The sequence below is a fragment of the Neurospora crassa genome, linkage group I, assembly GCF_000182925.2.
Source record: "Neurospora crassa OR74A linkage group I, whole genome shotgun sequence".
Classification (NCBI taxonomy): Eukaryota; Fungi; Ascomycota; class Sordariomycetes; order Sordariales; family Sordariaceae; genus Neurospora; species Neurospora crassa.
Genome location: NC_026501.1, coordinates 2614347 through 2636038, shown reverse-complemented (window position 1 = coordinate 2636038; position 21692 = coordinate 2614347). Strand labels below are relative to the sequence as shown.

Sequence of the window (21692 nt, the reverse complement as noted above, 5' to 3'; positions counted from 1 at the left end):
CAATCAGAGATTTGAAAAATTTCCTCATGTTAGATCAGATATGTCTGGTGCCTCTAGCGTTCCAGAGGCCCAGGCGAAGCGATGCTCAACGATCAAGAAAGATATCCAAAATAAAAACGCAGAAGAATGGTAGCACCTGCTCGCTGCGGCTCCATTGCGCCGGTTGATCAGTACTTCGGGCTTCGAACGCGAACTGGTTGCAGACAGTGACACTCACTGTCTGTCGCCTCGCGTCAGGAACCTCGTCTCTTTCGTGCGGAGGAAGTTTGTTCGCGACAACGAAATCCAACGACAGGACATCCACCATACCTCTCCGCTTTCTTCGCAAAACCTAAATTTTACAGTAAGGACGATCACCTTTTTTCTTTTTGCCCATGGAATTCGAAGCCATGATTTGCAGTTGGTTGTTGGTTTTAAGGAACTAAAAAGTACATCCGCCTTTGACGACCACTTTCCAGTTGGCACCCCTCGCCCTTCACTCACCCTTCACTCACCCCATATTCAACCATCTTCGATATCGCAGCGCCCAGCTGACTACTTCTTTCCCCGCACATTCTTCGCTATCCTTAGCACCAACCACCTTTGGCTGCATATTCACATTTCCCGCTGGGCAACATCTGGTGGCTACCTCGAAATCAACTCTGATTTTAGCCCATCGTCCGCAGGTCATCGTCATCGGTGATGGAAAAGAGAACCCAATCAGCACGGCTTCAGCCGCTATCATATGCAGGCGCTCTCCGGGGGGACCAAGGCGCACGCAAAGAGGTCAAGCCGACGCCCCCTCCGACTCCGACTCCGTTCCTGAAGGCCGCAACCCCTCTCAAACCTTCGGTCACATCTGTTCCTTCGAAGCCAACTGTGCAGCAACCCCCACCAGCAGTGCCTATTTTCAAGCAGCCAGAGCAAGCAAAGGTCTCTCTGCATACGAATTCTATAAACGCCTCGTCACGAGAGTCTTACCCGCAGCTTTCACAGTCCGTGGCTAAAGTCAAACTGGCTCCAATATCTTACGCCCAAGCTGTAACTGGTGAAAGGATATCCACTTTGGTGGTTAGGGGGAAGGAAAAGCAAGGACCGCAGGCGGATTTGCAGAAGGCGGGAGGGGAGATGACTGTACATCAAGAGCTTGAAAAAGGTTCCCAAAAAATTCCTCAGAAGAGCGCGCCGATGGGTGGGCAAAAGAATCCTCAGAAGAGCCCGGAAAAGAATACCCAGAAGACTCAAAAGAAAAGTCCGAAGAAGAAAAAGAAGAAAGGAAATCCTCCTCCAGAAACGAAAGCGGCAACGTCAGATTCGACTATCAAGGCACAGCACACTCCTCACCACCAAAAGGCGTCCAAGGAAAGTCAGGAACCGGAGAAGAAGAGTGTTTCTACAATCGAGCGATGTTCGATAGCGCCTCAAGGTGGCGGACACAGCAAGGAAAGCACACGCAGCCAGAATGCATGCGGAGATGCAGCTGTTGGTGGACAAAACCAAGGAAAAAAATTCCACGTCGAATCGCCCCGTGGACGAAGCTCAGTCAAAGTATTACCATGCATACGGAATGCTCCAACCAAGCCGAAGGCCGCAGCTTGGGGTGCCCAAAACTGGCGCTCTCCTACTACTATAAGACCAAGACAACGGAGCACAACTTTCCCTAGTTTCGAAAACTCTTCCCATTCTCTTCACAACCAGTCTCCCACACTCGCCGCTTGCTATCAGTTTGGCCAGTCGCCGTCGACCAGCTTTGCAACAGGTTTTACTAAACACCCTCAATACAATCATCACGGACATATTCTTCATAATCTTTCCAAAAGCTCCTTGCCAACAATGGGTAATCCTTATGGGTACGGGCGTCGTTGCCGCGCTCTTGACGCCGAGCAATGGACCAAAGCAGCAGCAACCCCCAATCGATCCTCCAATTTTCTCGGATCAGCAGATTTCGCCATCCACTGCGATGAACCAGGCGAAGAGGGATTGTGGCCGGAAGCCATCAACCAACAGCGGCGAATCGCTGAATACATCAAGCAGCACGACCGAAAGGAGATCAAGTAAGTCTCCCATGCCCCGTGGCTGCGTATTTTCCGAAATTTGGGTAACTAACCCCGACTGATAAAGCTTGTGGGAGGGGCCCCGTGATTGGGATGTCAGGATTGATTGCGGACATAGGCCATTCCTTGCTCATCGCCAAATGCTCGCCCGAGACCAAAGCACTTTGAAAGAACTGGCTACAGTACTGCCTGTAAGTATCTTGTGTTATCTCTACGTGTGAAATACTAACAAGCTCTTCAGGACGGCTCCAAATCCCACTACATATGCACTTACACGACCCCGGAGCGGATGGCCAATGTATTGGCCTTCATCTATGACAAGGGTAAGTTCAGTCCCTTCTCCATCACCAATAAAACTAATACAAACCCCACTTGCAGGCACCATGGATGGAGAACGATTCAAGCCCTCCGAAGACAACACCCTCGACGGGGGCATCATCCTAAACAACACTATGGCCTACCTCGCCGGCGTCGAAACCGACTTCCCCTTGCTGCGCGACGTTGCCCTATCCAACCTCCAAAAGGCCATCCAAGGCATCAGGCGCTTCTTCGACGACGCCGACGGATACATCCAAGACTACGCGAATAAAGCACGTGAAGACGGCACATCTTTCCAGGAATGGGACTGCCTTGTCTCATTCGTAACCGATGACGAGCTAGCGAACTTTTATCGTCCATTCCGCATCGCCATGCAGACCCTCTACGATTTTCACGTGTACACGCAGACCAAGTTCTGCGCGGACGAGATGCTGCCGCTGCGGTCCGCGATGTGGGGGCTGATGAAGGATGTCTACCATGTACGTCTAGTGTTTAGCAAGGCGTTTAGAAATCATGAAGCGCCGCAGTGGGAGGAGAGTGGGCTGCTACAGTTTGGGAGGGAGGAGGATGCGTTTTTTGTGGGGGTGTGAAGCGGAGTTTGTGATCGGGTTGTGGTTACGAGGAGCACCAGGTCTTCTGGAGAGGGCGGAAGTTTACCATATCGATTTGCTTTACTGAAGTGGACTCACTAGAGGTTTACAGGGTTGGTTGGAGAAAGGAGTTTGGCATTTCATTGGAGGTGCATTGGATGATCTTTGTCAAGGTCAAACGGCGTTAAAGTAGGATTCAGCGAAAGGGTGGAAATCATGAGATGGTAGGGACAGCGAAGATATTGTGACGCAAGTCAAATGGCTATGTATTGTCTAAAAATTGTTTGGTGAAAGGACTGGACTTGGCAACCCGTTTTGCGTCTTGTGACACCCTACAAACAAATTTTTTACGTTCTTCCTACATATGCCAGTGAATACGATGACTCGTTTGGTGAAAATCTTTGCTAGTGTTCTTTTCAGCATTTACAAGTTCTCTTTAACGCCGAGTACGACAGTTGAAACTGTAAATTTCCCGCAAGTTCCTTCCAAACCAGAGGGAAAAACTGAGCGGGATAACATGATCGAACAGGACTCCAAATGCATTCAAGAAAAATGCGACTCATATACACTGCCGGTATCCTTACTTTGTTGATACTCACATCATCTATGGTAAGTCCTCTACTGCATTGATGGAGACTGTCCTCCCTAAGGGGCGCCCTTTGCACTTGACACATTGTATCACCAGCCATATTGGATGCAGATAATATCATAGTTTTAAATACAAAAGACTTTTCTCTGTCATGAGATATTCAATGTGTCAAACGAAATGGTAATGTTATCGAAATTGCTAGGTATCATAACTGTAGCGGCTCCATTTGCTTTTTTTTTTCCCTGGAGGAGTAGAAGCTTGATGATACTAGAGAGAATCTTGCACTGGTACCAGGTGAGACCTGTCCAGGCAGTCTCACTCTTCGTTCTTATAGCTCTTGTGATTTGTAGCGCTATGTTTTCAACGGACACTACGCACCTTAGGTATGCAACTTCGCCCATGTGGGTAGTCAAGTTCTAGTTTCCAAGAGCAAACCTAAGTATCTCTTCTTCGTCTTTCCTGCTACTCATGAAGAGGCATCACTTCCCCAGCTTTCGTTCGAGATTACAGAGAAAGAAGCATCTGGTTGACTTGGGATTCCATTCATTCTTTATTATGTGTTTTCATGTTTCTGACTCCCCAACATCAGAGTGAAGAAGATCTAAACGTAAATTGCAGGAAGTAGGTAGCCTCATCAGCACTGTCATTATAACAGTTCGTTTTGACTCGAACAAAGTCAGGTAGTGTTATCCAATCACGCATAAAACCCATCTTCCTACCACTGAGACGCTAGCGTACCACAGAATCGGAAGGGCAAAAATAAGAGTATTTTCTCAAACGCCCATCACACAAAGTATAATCAAGTTCAGGGTATTTCTGAAGCAAGTTCATGGCCCTTTGCATCTTCATGTCACCTGGAGGGTGATGTTGCAAGAAGAAGACCTTCTCATAACTTGGCCACTCCCTTTTCCCAAAGACTTCTTTATAATGAAGACTGACTAAGCACTGAACAGAAAGAACAATGCTCCAATTGTGGCACAAGCAACGTTATGTACCCATCTATCTCTATACATACCCAGATTCAGCATCACTATCTCACAATGTACCAGACAGTCCCGGAAGCAGGTTGTTGTAATGTTGTTGTGCCTAGTTGAATACTGGGGTCTACCCAGGTTGCTACTTACGGTTGAGTTTGAATTTCGAATTAGATATGGGTAGGTACAGGATGGATGAATGACTAGAGAGCATGTAGCTTATGTGGAAGAGATTTTTTTTCTCATGAGAAAAGAAACTCACGATTGTTAAGGAGTAAAGTGAGAAATGTCTGAAAGAATGCTAGGAGAATGTATCAACAGTTACAGATCTCTGATTTCCTAATTTTCAGTTCTATCTTTTAAGTGTCCTTCTGCTATTATTCCCTCCTATCTGATCTTAACCTTGGACGATTTTCCCCTAAGTAAGACAAACCGTGTAGACATCCACAATTCATTCCTATAGCTTGATTAACGAACACATGTACTTGATGCCATCCAAGTCTGTTTGGAAGGGGCACTTGGCAAGCCTCATGGGACTGCAGCGGGATATATCGAGGACGAAGTTTTCCGCCTATCTCTTGTTGCTTTTCATTTCAGTTTTATTGATTGTGGACCTGATATTGGAACTTACTCGCCAGAGCGGTCTAAACATCGGCCCATTTAAGACCCAGACAGGCGAGAAAAGGTGGTTTCTCGAACGAGCCAAGCGGGAAGTTGGAGAGACTACTACGCTAACAGCGGTCATTCTGCTCACAGTCGTGCATCTACCCGGGCCGGATTGAGACTAGAGGCAGCGTTGGGTAACCACCACAGGGATATGCTGAGGTTGTGCCTTGTGATAATGCATGTGAAAAGGTGAACGAATCTGAGAAACAATGTAAAGCCAGGGGCAGGATGAAGGAAAATAGGGATGAATATGACGGAACCATGTTCAGTAAGACAGCTTGCCGCAATAAGAAACAAGGTGTGTAAGAGCTTTCTCCTATTTGGTCAACGTGCCAGGGGTTGACTCGCTCGTCGCCACTTTTTGACACTAGGCTTCTACACTACGCTGTTACTTTTTTTGTTTTGTTTTGTTGATTCACATTGGGCTTATTTTGCACATGGCTCGTCGTCCTCACCAACCGGGGAATGTGATATGGACATGCGCAATTCAGTGTCATTGCCACTGGAGATACTTAGATGAATCATGACATACGAGGAATTCTGCCCGAGAACATTACGGTGGCCGATAATTCGCCACATTAAACTCGCAATCTGTGTGCCAGAGAGAGCTTGGGTAGGCCAGGGTTTCTGGACTCCATCGCCGGGGTTACACCAAACGAAATTCGTAACTTGGAGAGGAACTGAATGGCAGGCATGGGTGTCAAGGCCAGAAACTGAGCGAACGCGGGTCTAGGTATAGTGGTGTGCTGCATACATACAATCGAGGCTAGGTTGCCACAACGAACGAGTGAAGGTGGAACACAGCTTGTGATGGTTGCTAAAAATTTATTAGAGCATGGCCGCCTCGCCAATCTGTCTTTTATTGCAGATGTGATGGGCGGATGTTCATGGGAGCGGAGGGTTACCTAGTAAGCGAGGTCGGCCAGATCTCTCAGATCCCTTTGATGACCTTGACCTCCCGTTTGAGGGGCCAATTGGCTGGTTGAAAGGGGGTATCATGCAGGATGTCTACCGGCGTACAATGTCGATGTGGATCTTTAGGGAAACCTCTGTCAAGATGATTGGATTGGCGGCATGGAATTGGCACACTGCATAAGAGGTCCCTTCCGTGTAACGCTGGTACAGCAAGAAGACCAAAGCCGGCTCACTTGGCAGGATGTTGGGGGACCCCGTCAGTGTAGAATTCCAGGCCGGATTGAGAAGCTTGAGTGGAAGCTGGCGAAGGAGGATGCAAAGACCACACCATCATGAGAACGAAGAAGCAGCCACCAGGCGGAGCGGATCTCCGTCATAAGATGGAACCCCAGTGTCCATACTGACAGTCCAAGATGATTAAAATGATTAGTATTTCAGGGATGTGTGGTATTGGTGGTTGAGAAGAAGAAGAGTACGTCTAGTGTACAGAAATCCCAGCGATCTGCAGTTGGGTTGTTATGGTGTAGTGTACGGGCGCAGCTTCCAGATAGACCTCTGACAATTTCCCTTGAACGGAATGGCCAAACGGAAGCCGCATACAAGTATGGACAGGAACACAGGTTCGACGGAGTATGTAGACCCTGCTTAGGGAGGAAGAGCACCAGCGCGGTTCCCTCCCCCAAGCTGATTGATATCCGATGATGGCGGATGAACCGTCCATCGGAGAGCACTGCAGGAGGACGCCCAACTTGACATGGCTTCCATGCCAATCCGTACTTGCCTCACAGAACATTCCAGGTGAAACACCTGTGACAGAGCTGCTTGGCAGGAGGCGAATTCTCAAGACAGGAAGCCACGGTCCATGGTTACGATAACCCATGGCAGATCAGTTCAACTTGGTGTGGTTCAGTGACGGCAGTTCCAGCCATTCAAATTCGCGCCTTTTTACCCCGCAAACGTCTCGACATGGGGTGTAGCAATAGCCGGGGGCCGTGACGTCGACCGGCAACGACCCACTTGGCTCACTTTAGTGCAAGTTTAAATGCTAGCGTCGGACGCTGAGCCCCCGCAGTCTCCAATGGTCCGCTAGCACAAACTAGGAAAGGACCCTCAGTCGAGAACGAGACACATGCATCTTTGATTGGATAACGAAATGCAGGTGCTTCTCCACTGTAACAGCGTCGAGCCGATTCATTGAGGCCGGGCATCCTTTGGGGCCTCGCGTGCTTCTGCCTCTCCTGTCACTCCGATAGTGAACAAACAGACTGATCATGGCTGGAAAGCTCAGACAGAACTGATCGGCAGCCGTGCACTAACATTATTCTATTACAGTAGCACCGGCTACTACAATAACACGGCTAGAGCTCACAGTGATACTGGCCCGATGAGCGCCGATTGGCTTTCAGACGCACAATCATCCCCATATTCGGTCAATAGCTCACGGCCATGCTCAGCTTGACGGTACGGAACCTTCCCGTCTGATTTAAGGTGTGATGCGCCCCTTGAGGGTACATACCTACCCACTAGCTTGGCCGTAGGGGTTCTTGGGGGCTTTGTCTCCCCTCTCTAATAGACCAAGGAAAGTGTACATTAGGTATCCCCGCTCCTCTTGCCTCCAGTTTTCCTCGTGGCACCTCATCCCCAGTTCCTCAATCATCATCTGTTTTCTCTTAAGCTCCAAGTACCGATACCTTTCAGAGTCACTCGTAACAAAGAGAAGCACGAAGGTGCAACCTGAAGCGGACATTTGCCCACCATTCTGTCTTCTGCTTAACGGGGAACAAAGGAGTTAGCGAGACAAGGTAGAGCCCGGCCGACTACTTGGTCCCGGATAGCTTACTCTAGTCAACCGAGACGGGAGATACATATTGCGAGTGTCGATCGTTTTTGCTGTTTGGCCATCAGTCAATTCCATTGCACGGCATTACCCAGTCGTTCCTTGCCTCAGGTGCAGATAGAGTGCGCAATCTGGAGCAATCCGATAACATCACATCATTCCTGCCGTCTATAACCTCCCCTCGCACACCCTCAGTCGTCATCTCGGCCCCGCCCGACTTGACGTTTACCCCCTAACGGCTGCGTTTCACCTCTACAACACCGACTGCATCGGGTCGCACGCAACTCGAACCACTGCCACTTGCAAACATACGAGCTCGTCTTTCACGAAAACAACTACCACACCACCCTTCACTCACCTTCGAAACCGTTACCGCATCTCCACGAACTGTTCCAATACGACCATCAACAAAGCTTGGACCAGAACAGACCCTTCCCAGAACCTACATATTCCCCCTTCACCTCGCCGCCACCTGTCCGCCTCTTTCATCATGTCTTCCGATAACAGCAATTCGAATCAGACCAACAACGATATGGCGCGCCAACAGAGACGGGGTTCCGTGACTGCTTCATCTGCCGCTTTGGCCAGCCTCTTCCGAAGCAACTCCATCACACAGGGCCAGCCACCTAACTTCCCCGGAACATCTGCCGCCATCAACGAGCAACGTCGGAGACTCTCCATCACCACCCTCGGCCTGTCCGGAACATCGCCGTCGGCTTCCTTTATGCGTCGTGCCAGCCTTTCCACCAACAACTCGGAACTAGCTGAAGAGAATGCCATTGATGAAGATGATTCTGCCCGCACCGCTCCAGCCGTCCCCTTCGGCCGCCGCATGAGTCTAGGTGCCCGAGGTCCTTGGGGTGGTGTAAGCCCTGGGACAAATGGTAGGCCGTCCCCACCAACCCGCAATGATAGCACTTCCCTTCGTGGCCCTCCTCCTACTCCACCGCCTGTCTCGTCCCCGGGCACTGGTAACTACATATGGGGAAAGACGCCTTCCCAAGCAAACATTGCTAGTCCACTTAAGACCCCTTCTGATGTGTTATCTCCTCGTTCAGAGCAAGGTTTCAACTGGTCCGAGCAGCTTCGATCTCGTGCTGAGAGTACCGTTTCTGGTCAACGGCACTCAATCTCCTTTACCTCGGGCCTCAGTGGCTCGCCTCCTGGCGCCGGCTTTAGGCGCCCATCTCCGCCAGTCTCGACCCCTCAACATGACCGGGCCAAATCTGTCTCCGAAATGCCGGCGCCTCCCGCCCAGGCGCCGAAAGCACGACCTGTCCCACAAAAGCCCGATCCCTTCCAGGAGCGCATTCTGAAGGGCGACTTTTACATGGACTGAGCGCGGTCCATCAATCACTGGCTTGACGCTGTTTTCTTTTACATTGGTTTTTACAACATGACATAACTGCTTTTTCTTTCTGGGACTGGAGCATCAGTTTGCTCCGCCCTCATGCACCGGAGTTTAGGGAAGGGCTAGGTTCTCTTGTCGGGGCAGGCCTTGAAGAAAACAAAACCGGACATAAACTATGGCAAAGGTTCATTTTCAAGAGGGGAACTGACCTCAAGAACTTACTATTGCATCGTTGTTTTTCTGATTCGTTTACCGGCAAAGGTACATACGCCGGTCTTTCTAAGGCGAAGCAGGCGAGCGATCCGAGATGAGGAAACGACCACTCTATCCAATTTCATCAGGTTGAGACGAACTTGCTTTTTTTCTCTTTCATGTTTCGTATGAATCGGGTATCGGTTTTTATGGTATCGGTTGCTTCACAAGGCTGGCATATTTGAGGACGATACACCCAGATTGGGAGGAATGGCAGGAACATTCAAGCATATGGGCAATGGTTATGGGAAGGCTGAGTGGTTACGGTAATCATCGAATAGATTGCCCAATACAATACATATTGTCCAATACTTTCCGGCTCCTGCCGTAACACACTGAATCATTCGCATATCAAAACCTTGTTATGACCCAAGGCCCTCAGAAGACAATCACATGCCTCTGCCTATCCCCGTCCTCGTTCATAGGCTTCCACCAGCTGGCACCGACGCTGCGAAATCGCATCGCAACAGTAGGCATGCAGACGCACGGCATGGAAATACATACACCTACGGCCACGTGCTGTGAATTTTCAAGGGCACCTCGGCAGTAGAGAGTAAGTGAATGCAAGCGTAGCTGTCTAGTAGGTACGAGCCAGAGTGCTTCATCATTGCATCCACCTACCTCGAAGTATTTGCCACTCTACGTCTAGTCTCCACTCTTCTCCCTTTCCAGCGACCAACCTTGGTTCAAACACTCAACTCTTTGCAGCCGATTTGCTGTATGTAAACAGTCCTTTTGATGTCTCTCCCTACAATGAGAGCTTCAATCTCCATCCCGCCACTAGAAATATTCCGCGATTCCCCGGCAGGGAAGACTCTCTCCGCACATGGAGCATAAAGGATGAACGGAACGGCTCGAGTGAAATGCAAATAAAAGAGGTTGTTAACGTTCGGGCCGGGCGGTCGTGTATACAGTACTTGGCCAATGTATCTTTTCATTCTCTCTCCTTTTTTTTTTTTTTTTTTTTTTATTTTTTTTATTCTTTTTTTGCATATTTTTCTTTTCCTTCTTCTTTGTTGTCTTATGGGTGTCTGCTGGTCTGTTCGCCTGGATGTAAGGCGTTTCGAGCCTAGTTAAATAGACCAGCTGCTTCTGTTTCTGTGAGTGCGTATGCGTCTGAGTACCGATGTTGCGGGTTTCGAGGTGAGTTTGTTCTTTATGGTATGATATTGAGTTTGGCTACGTTGTTGTCATTGCTGTATGTTGTTCTCGATTTGGGTACAGTAATCGATATGATAAGTAGTAGTAGTAGGTTATGGTTTCTGATTTCACAAAGGACGTATTTTGCTTCGTCAGATTCGACGGTATGTTTGTGATTCTATGAGATACCCCCCCTTCGCTCCCGTAGATTCACGTGCGTGGAGATCTATCTGGTTTCGCAGATGATGATATATGATGGATCCTCGCCATGCAAGCTAGCCACCGTCTAGTCCAGTAAGCCATATCGTGAGTGTTATCAGAGCAGTCAAGTGGCTTCCAAGTCTGAGCCTTTTCTCCTCCATACGAGCAAGAAGGGTACACTGCGTACATCTCAAGCACATGAAAAAAGAGAGTGGGGGATGGGACCGCGTTGAATTAACACATGGTGATCTTCTATCCTCCCCACAGCTGTAATCATAACCATGAGCCACTTTCCACCTCTTCTTTCTTGTGTCATCATAATCCGTGTCATTCATCGAAAATTCCTAAAAAAAACATTTCAACCTATTATTCATTAACCATTACTCATGCCATGTGTACATGCTTGATATTGTTTATCCAACTGATTTCAATCTTCGACACAGAGATACGTTCGGGGAAACAGTGCTTGCTTGGCTTCTGTTGGGAACACCACGGCTTGTTTTCAAGTCAAACAAGTCCAGCAATGTCACCACGGTTTCGTTCCATCGGTGATACCCCATATTGGATTCATCCCCCCAGCATGATGCCCACCATGTCCGCCATGAACAGCATGCTGTTGCTGCTGCTGCTGCCCATGTCCTCCCCCTCCGCCACTACTACCACCTCCTGATCCCCCTTGGTTCCCATTCTGCTGCTGCTGTCCCGCCCCATACCAGCCTTGCCCGTAATCATACGCCGATCTCGCTCCCCCTAACCCAGCAGCAGTACCTTGACCTCCAAATCCAGCCCCTAGACCGCCGTCGAAGCCCCCGCCTCCACCCAAGTCCATGCCCACTCCCATACCCAAGCCCATACCCAGCGCCATCATGTTAAAGTCATCGCCCGCCAGCCCGCCGAGCGTCAAGTCCATGGCCTGCTCGAACCCATCGCCAAAATTGGCGGGTTCAAATTCGGGGATGAACGCTTGGCTGAGCCAGGGGAGGGGGTCAAGAGGCCCTGTTGAGGGCTGCTGCTGGTTCATATCTGGAAGGGGTGCGGAGGAATTGGCGTTCGACAAACATGGTGGCTGTTGGGCAGGCTGCGGCTGTGATCGGAGATTCCAATCCACAGCAGCCCCGCTGGATGCTGCGCTGATTGGGGCGGAGAGGATAATGTTTGCGTTGTTGGGCATGTGGGCGGTGTGTTGGCTAGATGATGGACCTGCTGATGTGGTGGGTTTTCCAGGAGGAGGAGGACCGGAACTGGGGGTCGGGACGGACGATGATTCGTGTGTCGCGACCTCGGAGAGGAGATGAAGTGGCGTGTCTGCTGTGGTTGGATAATCAGATGCATTCGGTTGCTGTTGCTGTTGCTGTTGTTGCTTGTATATCTGATTTGATCGTAGCGACCCAGCAGCGGGAGTGAGGTCCTTGTCGGCAGCATCGTCTTTTCGTGATATTTGATTGCTAGCAAATGGAGGCGTACTAGACGACTCTGTCTGCATGGAACCCATTGCTGAGCCCGCTCCGGAAGGACCGGCCTCAGCACGGGAGATGCTTGAACCTTTTGGCCAGGCAGGCTGCTTCTGCGCTTGAAACCACTGTCTAAGCATCCCGAGAACAAAGAAGAATTTGGCAGCTGGCCTATTCTTGTCATCCGCCATGGTGGCTTTGAACTTCTCTAGAAGCTTCTCGATCCATTTCTCCACCTCCACGTCCTCTTTTCTCATCACCTTTCCGAGCTCGGTCTTGGGTGAAATCACAGACAAATAGATTCTGATCAAGATTACCACGGCGTAGGCGATGCGTACAAAGCTGAAGGCAGGCAGACAGCGTATGCTATGGACCTCCATGGTGAGAAACACATCGAAGATGTGCTTGATCGCCTCCAGAGTTGCGCTCAGCGCTTTGACGTGGGCAGGCGTCAAGTTACCGTCTAGCCAAGCCGTTTGACCATCAATTAACGTGGCGGACCCTTTGCCGTCATCGGGGCTCTCGTTTTGCCAGACGATCTCGTGCATGTACAAATCAAGGACGTAGAAGCTCAACATGAGCGACGGCTGGCGCATTTCGTCTGGGAGTGACTTCTGGTACTCATTCAGCTTGTGCTCAAAGTAGCTGAGTAGATGCTGTGTTCTCAGAATCGTGATGCTGGAGCCTGAATTATGATCATCAAAGAAATTGATGCCAACTTCTTCTGCTAGTCTATGCGTCCAAATTAAATGACAGAGATACTTGTCCGTTGGTGCTGCTTCAGGCGATGTCTCCAGTATTTTAACACTTTCTTCCATGAACCAGGACCATCGGATGAGGTTCGGTCGGTGAAGTGCCATGGAAGTATTCGTGGCGAGAAAATAACACGTCAACCACGCCCGTCTGGACTCGATTGACGTGGGATCCGGAGGAGGTGGTCTGTACATGATTTTGTCACGTAAGGTGGAGGGCATGCCATTCCTTAGTCCGCCCCTTGGCTGCCTTTTCCTTCCAAGGCCGAGATCGATGGCCATGACGGCGGCGATGTGAAGTAACTGGTAGAACTTGAGCTCCTCAAAGCGTTCGGGCGGCCAGTACCATATGGTAGCCACCTGGATTGCCTGGACGAGCTCAAGACTTTTGGTTCCTGTCACCATGACCTCCTCCGCAAAGCGTTTCATTAATTCATTCGTGAGAATCTTCTGCACTGAGGGTATTTCCCCGGCGGCAGCAGCCATAATCGCGTGGAACAGGATCGGTTGTGTTCTCCTGAGCTTATCTACCGTCATGTCGGTGGAGAAAACGACGCCTGGTAGATGCGGAACCATGTGCTCATTGTAACGCTCGAAGAACGCAGCTGCCTGAGCCATGCTGATTATGTTTCGGTCTATAATATCAGGGTGTCTTATTGGCGGTCGTGGTACCGAGAAATCATCTCGCGGATCCTGACTAGCTCGCTCCCTATCATCAGTATGCTTCCTTTTCTGCCCCCCAGGGGCCATATTCGGCGTTGTGTAAGGGTTGTTATCGCGATCCATTTCGTCATAGGCAGTCCAGGCTCGTGACGGTGTCGGTTGGCGTCCCGACGTAGGCTGTTCTCTTGGTGTGATAGGCCAATCCCGTGTTGCGGAAAGCGGTTGACCTAACACCCCCCTTCCAGATCCATTCTCATTGGGGTCATAAGAAGTCGCTGTTGTATACCTGGGCACCGCTTGCGCATCGGGCCCAGTAGTTGCTGAGGAGGCAGATGGAGATACCATGGACAGGGGATTCGTGCCACCGCGCACGTTTTGTAAGGTCGCTGTCAGAGCATCGATTTTCTTCTCTAGCTCCGCCACCCGATTGTCTGCCTTTTTCTGACGCTTGCGCGAGGGTTCCGTCACGATACAAGGTCGCTTTGCTTTGGCGCATCGTTTGCAGTCCCCGTTCGGATTTGCGGGGTCTGGCTCACATCGAACCTTGAGGCTACGGCAACTCTCGCAAGCCCGAGGCTTTTTGGGTTCCCCGTTGGGATCTCTGCCTCCGCCATCAGCACTGGGTGATGGGACATTAGCAGGCGTATCATTGGCTGTGGCAGTGCCAGCGGCAGCGGAAGAGTTGGGACTGTAGCCGACGGACGAGGTGGGCGATTGCGGCGGGAAAGAAGAGAAGGGCAGAGGGTTATGAGCAGTCGCTTGCGATGGTGCGGATCCTTTCAAGCCTGGTTGCCTGTGCGGTGTCTGTAACTGCGGTCGGATATTATGAGGTTGTGCCGACGAGTGCGACTGCGACTGATACTGGAACTGAGACTGCACCGGGGAGTTCGTCTGACTTCCAGTACCAGATTGAAGTTGGGAGCTGTGGTCTGGTTGACCGGATGGCACGTGGGCCTGTGAGTTGGAATGATATTGTGAATGTAGCTGTTGTTCATTTTGGTGGTTGCGGGGACTTGGTGCATTAATACCACGGCCACCCTTGGTATTACCCGACGCGTTCTGGACGGCCGCGTCTATCGACGATGTCGTCATTGAAGCTTTATTTGGAACAGTCGGTGTCGGAGCTGCATGAGCCGCGTGGTTGCCAGAACTGCGAAGCTTGGGATCGATATCCATGGTTGTGATGGCCTAACGGCATCTGATGAATTGACGTCGGTGATGACGGGCCTTCTTCGTCCGATCTGCCGATGACGCTGTTGGCTGTCCAGGTGGAAAAGTCGGAGAATCGGCAAGTTTTATCTGACACTAAGCGCGCTAGGTTGCATGTCTGCTCACGTGGTCTGTGCTTTTGTCCCTGATCGGGTGTTACATATTACGATTTCCGTATGGGTCTGGATCAGCCAGTCGAGACCTAAAACTCACGAGAGCGAGGTTCGTCACACAGGCTTTCCAGTTTCTTTGAGCATGAACATCACTGCACCAGTTATCAGCTTTGCGCCTGCCGAAACTCTCCAAATATTTTCCTTTGAAGACAATGCTTGTCATTAACTCGTCAAGAACACGACTTCTTACCATCCCTACATATTATTCAAGCAGATAAATGTTCTCTCTCACTGTAGCCATATTTCCAAGTAGCGTAAATGGCGTGCTAATATGATACATAACGTCTTGAGGGTTGTGATTTGCGATCAAAGCTGAACAGACGGTCTAATGCTTGACAACAGCCGCCATCTAGTCTAGGTGACCCCGATTGGGACGGGAAAAAGATAGTAGAAGAGGAAGAAAAGAAGCTAATGGATATTGGAATGCAGTGGTATCTTATGTTGGTCGCGAAAAAAAAAAAAAAACATGGAGATGAAGAATAATGGCACAAAAATGCTGTACAACATGTGTTGTAACATCTCAAAGAGGATCTGATAGAGATATCCAAGAAAAGGCGCCAAAACAAGTGATCCTCAGCGCCGACAGTTTCCGTCAAGATGTTCGATAGAAGAAGTACAGATTGAAGTGGTTAGAACCGATTATCGTCCCTCATATGGCCTCTTATTCCCGAAGGGTGAAGGTTGGGCATGCTGCTCTTGCGTCGGTCCTTCATCGAATACTGCTCATACGAAGGGGCAGACGGATGGAAGTCGTGAGATCTTTCGAAACCTGTACTAGGCCTCAATCCTGATTGCGCAGAGTATAACGCAATGTCGTCATAGGCGGGCCTTTGAAGAGGAGGTGTGGGAGTACCTCGCGAGTGCATTTGCGCAGCGTTCATCTGAGCCATGTGTTGCATGCTCATAGAAAGTGGTGGCGTTGGTGTGTTGCGGCTCACTTGGCCCTCAATCACAGGCTTCATAGGCCGTTGCCCATATGGCGAGCCACTATGAGTTGACGATCGAGTGTCCGATGGATGCGATCCAGTGCGTTCGTGAGTGCTGCCGTGGACGCTATCAGAGTCCGTTGTGGGAAGCTCATATTCGCCGGGGTCAATGCCAAAAATCGCTTCGTAATTCTGGAGGAAAAGTGCGAAAACAGGAGCTGGAATGTTGAGTGTAGGCGAGAACACAATGGCAACGTTGCGTACGGTCATTTTGTTCGAGTCTGCATGATTGATGATCTTGACCAGGAAAGCAATCAGGTACCTGAGAAGGGTACCATTGGCTTGTGGGAGTCGTTCTACGAGCACCGAAAGAGCTGCGATCCTCTGGGCTTGATCTGGGAGCTTTTCAGTAACGGACTGGAACTCGGGATGAAGATCCCGTGTCAGTATGGTCGTGGGCAATTCGCGTAGATAAGCCTTGAGCAAGGATGCAACAGCATGGATATCGTGATACTGCCCATCGTCAACCAGGTTGATGTCGCCCTCGTTGTTGAACCGTTCTTTCAGCTGCTTGATGACAACGTTGGAACCGCTCAACCTAAAGATACCCTCTTCGTTGATGGCATCCTTTGCATCCAAGTACTGGATACAGCGATAGACAACAGCCGGCAACGGGACCCTAACGTCGGCTGGTGCATTGTACCTAACTGCTTCAGCCAAGGGCGCACCAAACACAGGTCTGACTGGACCGTGGCTGTTGATCCCGGCACCCGCATGACCATTTTCACCGGGAAGCGTATGGTGTGAATCGACAGACTTTCCGGCCTTCTCTTTGCTTTCGCCCCAACCAAAAATACTTCTCCGCGGTCTCGGGGCCTTTTCCACAACGGGCGGTACTGAGGGTGGTGCGGTGGGAACGATGCCTAGCTTGGTGCCCCAAGCCTCGGAGTTTGAAATGACCTGGGGATCGCGAGGTGCTGAAATTGTAAAGCCAGCTTGAGATGGCGCGGCGTGTCCCTGAGCAGCAGCCGGCTGATATGATGAGACGCCTTGTGGCAAGTCACGTTGCTTTGTGGTATCGTAACTCCTGCCCAGAGCCTCAGCATGTTGCTTCTTCTTATTATGACCGCCATTGGTCCGTTCCGAGGTATTAGAATCATGCCTGTCGTGGGTTTGGTTTTTTTTCGAGCGTTCATCCTTTTCATCATCGGTGTAGTCGATCCAGCGCAACAATGCTGATACCCACTCATCCCTTTCCCTGTCACTCTCAGCACACAACACATGTGTAGTGACGCTAGTTGGGTCTTTCTTCTTGGGTTCTTTGATCACGAAAGCATGGCGGTACTGATTGTCGGGGTTTTCCATCCCAGGTCCACGGGCAGGAGGATCTTCAGCGCCATGATGACCTTGTTTGCCAACCTGCGTCATGATTTGTGCCTTCTGTAGCTTGATAGTCCCCAGATGGGCGCCACCTGGTGTCTCATAATACTTGAGATGGGGGCTATCTAGGATGAAGTACCTGGCCTTCCAGCCGCCAAAGTTCTTGCCGCGCTTCGTGAGATAACCCTTGCGGAAAGGTCTTCCGCCAGGGCCTGTCAATACTGCTTCTGGATTTTCATAGCCAGTCGAAGATCCAGTCTCGTCGGCATTTGGCGGTAAAGTATGCGTGGACAGATACTTGCACAGTTCCAGCGCCGTAGAGTGATCGAGAGGAGTATTTAACAGCTCTTCCAGGTACTGATCAAGAGCAATCCGACGGGCGTCCAGCTTTGCAGGAGCATGTCCACTAAACAAAGACCTGTCCGGAGTTTTCGCAGTGAACGTGGGACACAGCTTAAGCCTCGAGTCGAGCTTTGCCAAGGAAGCAGAGTCCTTTTCGACCCTCCATAGCTCACCACCGTCGGCTCTAGAGAACACAGCCAGGGTAAAAACCGGGTCTTCTTCGAGCTGTGTCATGGATAATAAGCTAGCCCTGGAGGGCTTCATGCGAGAAGACGCAACCTTGATATCGATGGATGGAAGAGCGTTTGGTGGAAGCAAAAGGTCAGGGTATTCCTCCGTTATGAAGCCCCTATATATCCTAGTCCTTTCTGTCGGGCTCTCGTAAGTGCTTTTGGTGGGGCTGGAGGTGGAAGACATGCTGTCTGTTTCCTTGACCATATGCATGGGTCGAGGAGAAGGTAGTGGCATCGCCGGCGGAGCAGAGATGTGCAGAGGCGTGTTTGGAGGCAGAGGAATTGGCGCTCGCGGTGGTCGTGGAGACAACGGTGCTCCCATAAAGTTCATGCCCCTAGGCGAGAGTGATGGTGAGCTAACTCCCATCGGCATCGGGCGTGGGCTAGAGGGAAGGCCAGGGCTCAAAAGCGGCATTGCATAGGATGCATCCCGCTGACTGGATCCATTGAGAACCCCGACGAGTGACGAGACAGTCTCCTGAGGAGGGGGACTCATCTTCACCTCGAGAAATCGGGGGTTGGATGGCATTTCGGCCGGAGGCGGCGGCGGCACTTCCTCGTTTGCGGCCCTACTGGCACTTTTTTTGCTCTTTTTCGAGAGGCTTCGTAATTCTGCTTCTTTCCTGGCCATAATTTCACGATCGCGTTCATCCTCCTCTCGTGTTCTTCGACGGCCTCTTCGTTCTTCAAGACTATGTTGATCGGCCTTGGGGTCGTCTTCATACTCAGATTCGCTGTCTGCCTCGGGTTGTGGTACCCTTTTGCTGTGGAGGGCACTATCCTTAAGCTGAAGAGGCGCGGGTGGTGGTTTACGCAAAGGTGGTGATGTTGGAGGGGGTAGCTGGCCCAGTACAGGAAGCTCGATACGCTTGGACAAGGGCGGCTCTGTAGGCGTCGCAGGTAGCGGCATCCGGGGAGGCTTGCTCGGCAAACTTCTTGACGGTGGTAGGTTCGGGTTGATATGAAGCCCGGCAGCTTGCTCCTCGGCCTCGCCCGCTTGCCTCCTGGCCTTCTCGCGTTCCCATTCTAACGCGTCATGATCGTAATGATCTACCGCGTGTTCGCTCGGTCTTGGCATCGTATGAGAAGGGTCCAGCATCTCACCCACGGCGGACGGGGAACCGTGAGAAGGTAGTTGGCCAGCAGGAGGAGTTACAGGGTAAGGTGCCACTGACATATCAACGGATGATTGCCTCAAGTTGGTTGAGCCTTGGCCGGGCGAATCTGGGACTTCCAGCACCTGCTCCTGGGTTGAGAAGTCGGAGGCGGTTGAGGTCCTGTTTAGTTCTTGAGCTTTGGCATTTGCTACCGCCGGTACTGACGGTCCGTCTGGATCGCTCAGGAGCTCCTTTAGTTTCTTCCTGTATTTTTCCTTGTCTTTCAGAGCCCGTTCGAGGTCCTTATTAAGGCCCAAGATCATGGCTCTCTGCTTGTCAACTAGTCGCCACAGTTGCGCGTTCTGCTGCGATTGGGACTGCTTCTCTTTCAGCAAGTATTGGATGACGGCCTCTGGACTTCCGGCGGTCTTGATTAAGTTGGCAATCTCTGTCGTCCCCGTGTTGTTTTCTTGGGACGCTTTTGTGGTTGTATTCGAGCTCGATGATATTGCTGATATCGCTGAGTCCATGGAGGAGTTTCGCGGGGTACTCCTGACAAGGTCAGCCCGCACTGCCGATGGACCTGCCATGGCAGAAGCTTGGTCGGAAGAGGAGCCTGGGGAAGGCTGCTGAATCAGTCCCGTGATCGAGTTATTGCGAACATTCGAGGATTTCGGGCTGAACGACGATTCTGGTCTGAAATATAACATGCGTAAGTTAGCATGGTGTTTGGGGCTCGTTGTTGCCTTCAGGAGCCTGCGGCGAAAGACAGCACGCATAAGTTGGGGTCTACACACCCTGGCCTTGTTTCCTCTGGAGTATCTCTGCCCGAAGATTCGCTATCGAAGAAGGCAGTCGGCGAGGGGTGATCGGGAGCAGTCGTGGTTACTATCCGTGGAATCGCGGCCGCTGCGAAAGGGTTGTAGAACGTCGGCGGGAAGTCGGATTGCGTTGGGCCGGGACTCGTCGGGGGAGAGGCAGCAATACTTCGTTGCAACGGGCTTGGAACAGGTTTCTGTGGGAACCTGATGTGACAGATCGATTGGGTCAGTATCGTGGACACGGCAGCAGTAACTTTTCTAACAGTAACACAGCAGTGAAGACAGTAGAACAAGCTGGGGGGAGGCAGGTCGGCTGGCGGCGGTTTGTCCGGTGTCGGTTGTGCGCCGCTGGAGAGTCGAGGATTGCTCTTGTGATCGTCCGTCTGAATTTCAGCCTCTTGCGAATTACCCTTCCTGCCCGTCTCCAGTATCCATCCAATGCCCCAAGTCTTCAAGCGGCACGGGTCCCGACAGCACAACCACCCAGTGTTGAAGTCCGATCCAATGGGCAACACCAACAAACCCACGCCCGCCCGAAAACAATCTCAACTCCACACTCACTTGGGGAAATTGGAGGCGCAAAACGAGAAATGACCTGAAGCAAAGCCAAACGCAGAAACAGGATGACATACATACCTCGTCGATGAGGGTGTTATTGGCAGCGCACTTTTGGGTGATGGTGGTACGGTGGTAAAAGCTCTCCCGTCATAATGTTGGTTTGACGGGCCAGCATCGGCCGGGTGAGCAAGCTGCGACATGCCCGTGGTCCGTAATGCGACAAAAGCGCCCCTGGAGAGGGGGGATGGAACCTAGGTACCACAACCCGGCACAGACTGAGAATGAGGAGGACAGCGCCTGGAGTCCGGGACTTGGCGGCCAATTAAGGGCGTCCGGGTGTGAGAAAGGTAACCTGTGAAGGGACCTGCGGAAGGGGTCAGAGAGCTTAGTAACGCAGGATAACTCGCCAAAGTTTCGAAGTGCCTCGGAGACCCTGATTAACGTCGCATATATTAATTCGCCGTGGTGGTCTTTCACGGGTGGTTCAAGATTAAGTGTTGACCTCTTATTGCGATGCGGAGCAAAGTGAAATATACACCCGTGTGTATGAAGGGAATCGACAGCGTAAATGGCGCTGTTGGATATGCCTGCTTAAGTTGGATGCAGATGGGCCTGTTTGGCTGCGTTGGACCGTGATGAAAGAGCAGGCTGTTTGAGGCCGCGACAACCGAGATACGCCTTTCCACGGAATCCTTTGTGTATCGCGGAACGTAGAATGCTGAGTGAGGGTCTCTGTGTGCTTGTTTCGAACCTACCCTACAGTGTAGGTATGAGTCGCGACATTTGGGGGGTCAGAGCCGAAACGGGACGAGAAGCGGGAGTGGTGAGAGGATGAAGAATGAAAGATGGAAAGTGTCAAATGATGGATCCAGACACCGGAACAAGCAGCGGGTAGACCCAGCCGGTTGGGATGGCTCGGATGATACTGAACAATGGGATGGGATAGAATAAGATGGGAAGTTGGCAAGAGTGCCCGCCAGACAGATTGGGAGATGCCAGGGACCAGTTCGAGTTTTTTTTTTTTTTTTTTTTTTTTTTTTTTTTCTTCCAGCTGCTTGCTCTTCCCCCTCTCCAGTACCATACATCTTTGGCCTTTGCTTCACTTCCCCTCTCAGTCGTCCAATGGGCACTCCTGCTGAGTCGTCTCTTTGTCAATGTCCAATCCTTTGTTCGAGGTAACAACCCCCCTAATCCCTGAGATTTGAGAGATCGCAATCGACT

At 50.9% G+C, this 21692-nt stretch overlaps 5 protein-coding genes across 5 annotated transcripts; 2 read left to right on the top strand and 3 right to left on the bottom strand.

The window, feature by feature from the left end:
* Positions 1-40: 40 nt before the first annotated feature.
* NCU02527 (hypothetical protein) lies at positions 41-2967 on the top strand (the record flags this gene model as incomplete). Its single annotated transcript, XM_960565.2, has 5 exons — positions 41-129; positions 666-2033; positions 2101-2224; positions 2275-2356; positions 2412-2967. The coding sequence occupies 5 exons, from the start codon at positions 41-43 to the stop codon at positions 2939-2941; spliced, it is 2193 nt and encodes a 730-aa protein (XP_965658.1). The 3' UTR covers positions 2942-2967.
* A 1852-nt stretch (positions 2968-4819) lies between these two features.
* Positions 4820-5392, bottom strand: NCU16363 (hypothetical protein). Its single transcript, XM_011395057.1, has 2 exons — positions 5136-5392; positions 4820-5088 (listed from the first exon to the last, which is right to left on the bottom strand). Exons 1-2 carry the CDS (start codon positions 5247-5249, stop codon positions 4882-4884), a joined length of 321 nt encoding a protein of 106 aa, XP_011393359.1. The 5' UTR covers positions 5250-5392; the 3' UTR covers positions 4820-4881.
* A 2240-nt stretch (positions 5393-7632) lies between these two features.
* NCU02526 (hypothetical protein) lies at positions 7633-9873 on the top strand. The gene is made up of 2 exons (XM_960564.2): positions 7633-8806; positions 8981-9873. Exons 1-2 carry the CDS (start codon positions 8413-8415, stop codon positions 9259-9261), a joined length of 675 nt encoding a protein of 224 aa, XP_965657.2. The 5' UTR covers positions 7633-8412; the 3' UTR covers positions 9262-9873.
* A 1345-nt stretch (positions 9874-11218) lies between these two features.
* On the bottom strand, positions 11219-15001 carry NCU02525 (hypothetical protein). Its single transcript, XM_960563.2, has one exon. It carries the CDS (start codon positions 14906-14908, stop codon positions 11393-11395), a length of 3516 nt encoding a protein of 1171 aa, XP_965656.1. The 5' UTR covers positions 14909-15001; the 3' UTR covers positions 11219-11392.
* Positions 15002-15227: 226 nt separating this feature from the next.
* NCU02524 (rho GAP domain-containing protein) lies at positions 15228-21692 on the bottom strand. Its single transcript, XM_960562.2, has 3 exons — positions 20550-21692; positions 19890-20117; positions 15228-19788 (listed from the first exon to the last, which is right to left on the bottom strand). Exons 1-3 carry the CDS (start codon positions 20669-20671, stop codon positions 15744-15746), a joined length of 4395 nt encoding a protein of 1464 aa, XP_965655.1. The 5' UTR covers positions 20672-21692; the 3' UTR covers positions 15228-15743.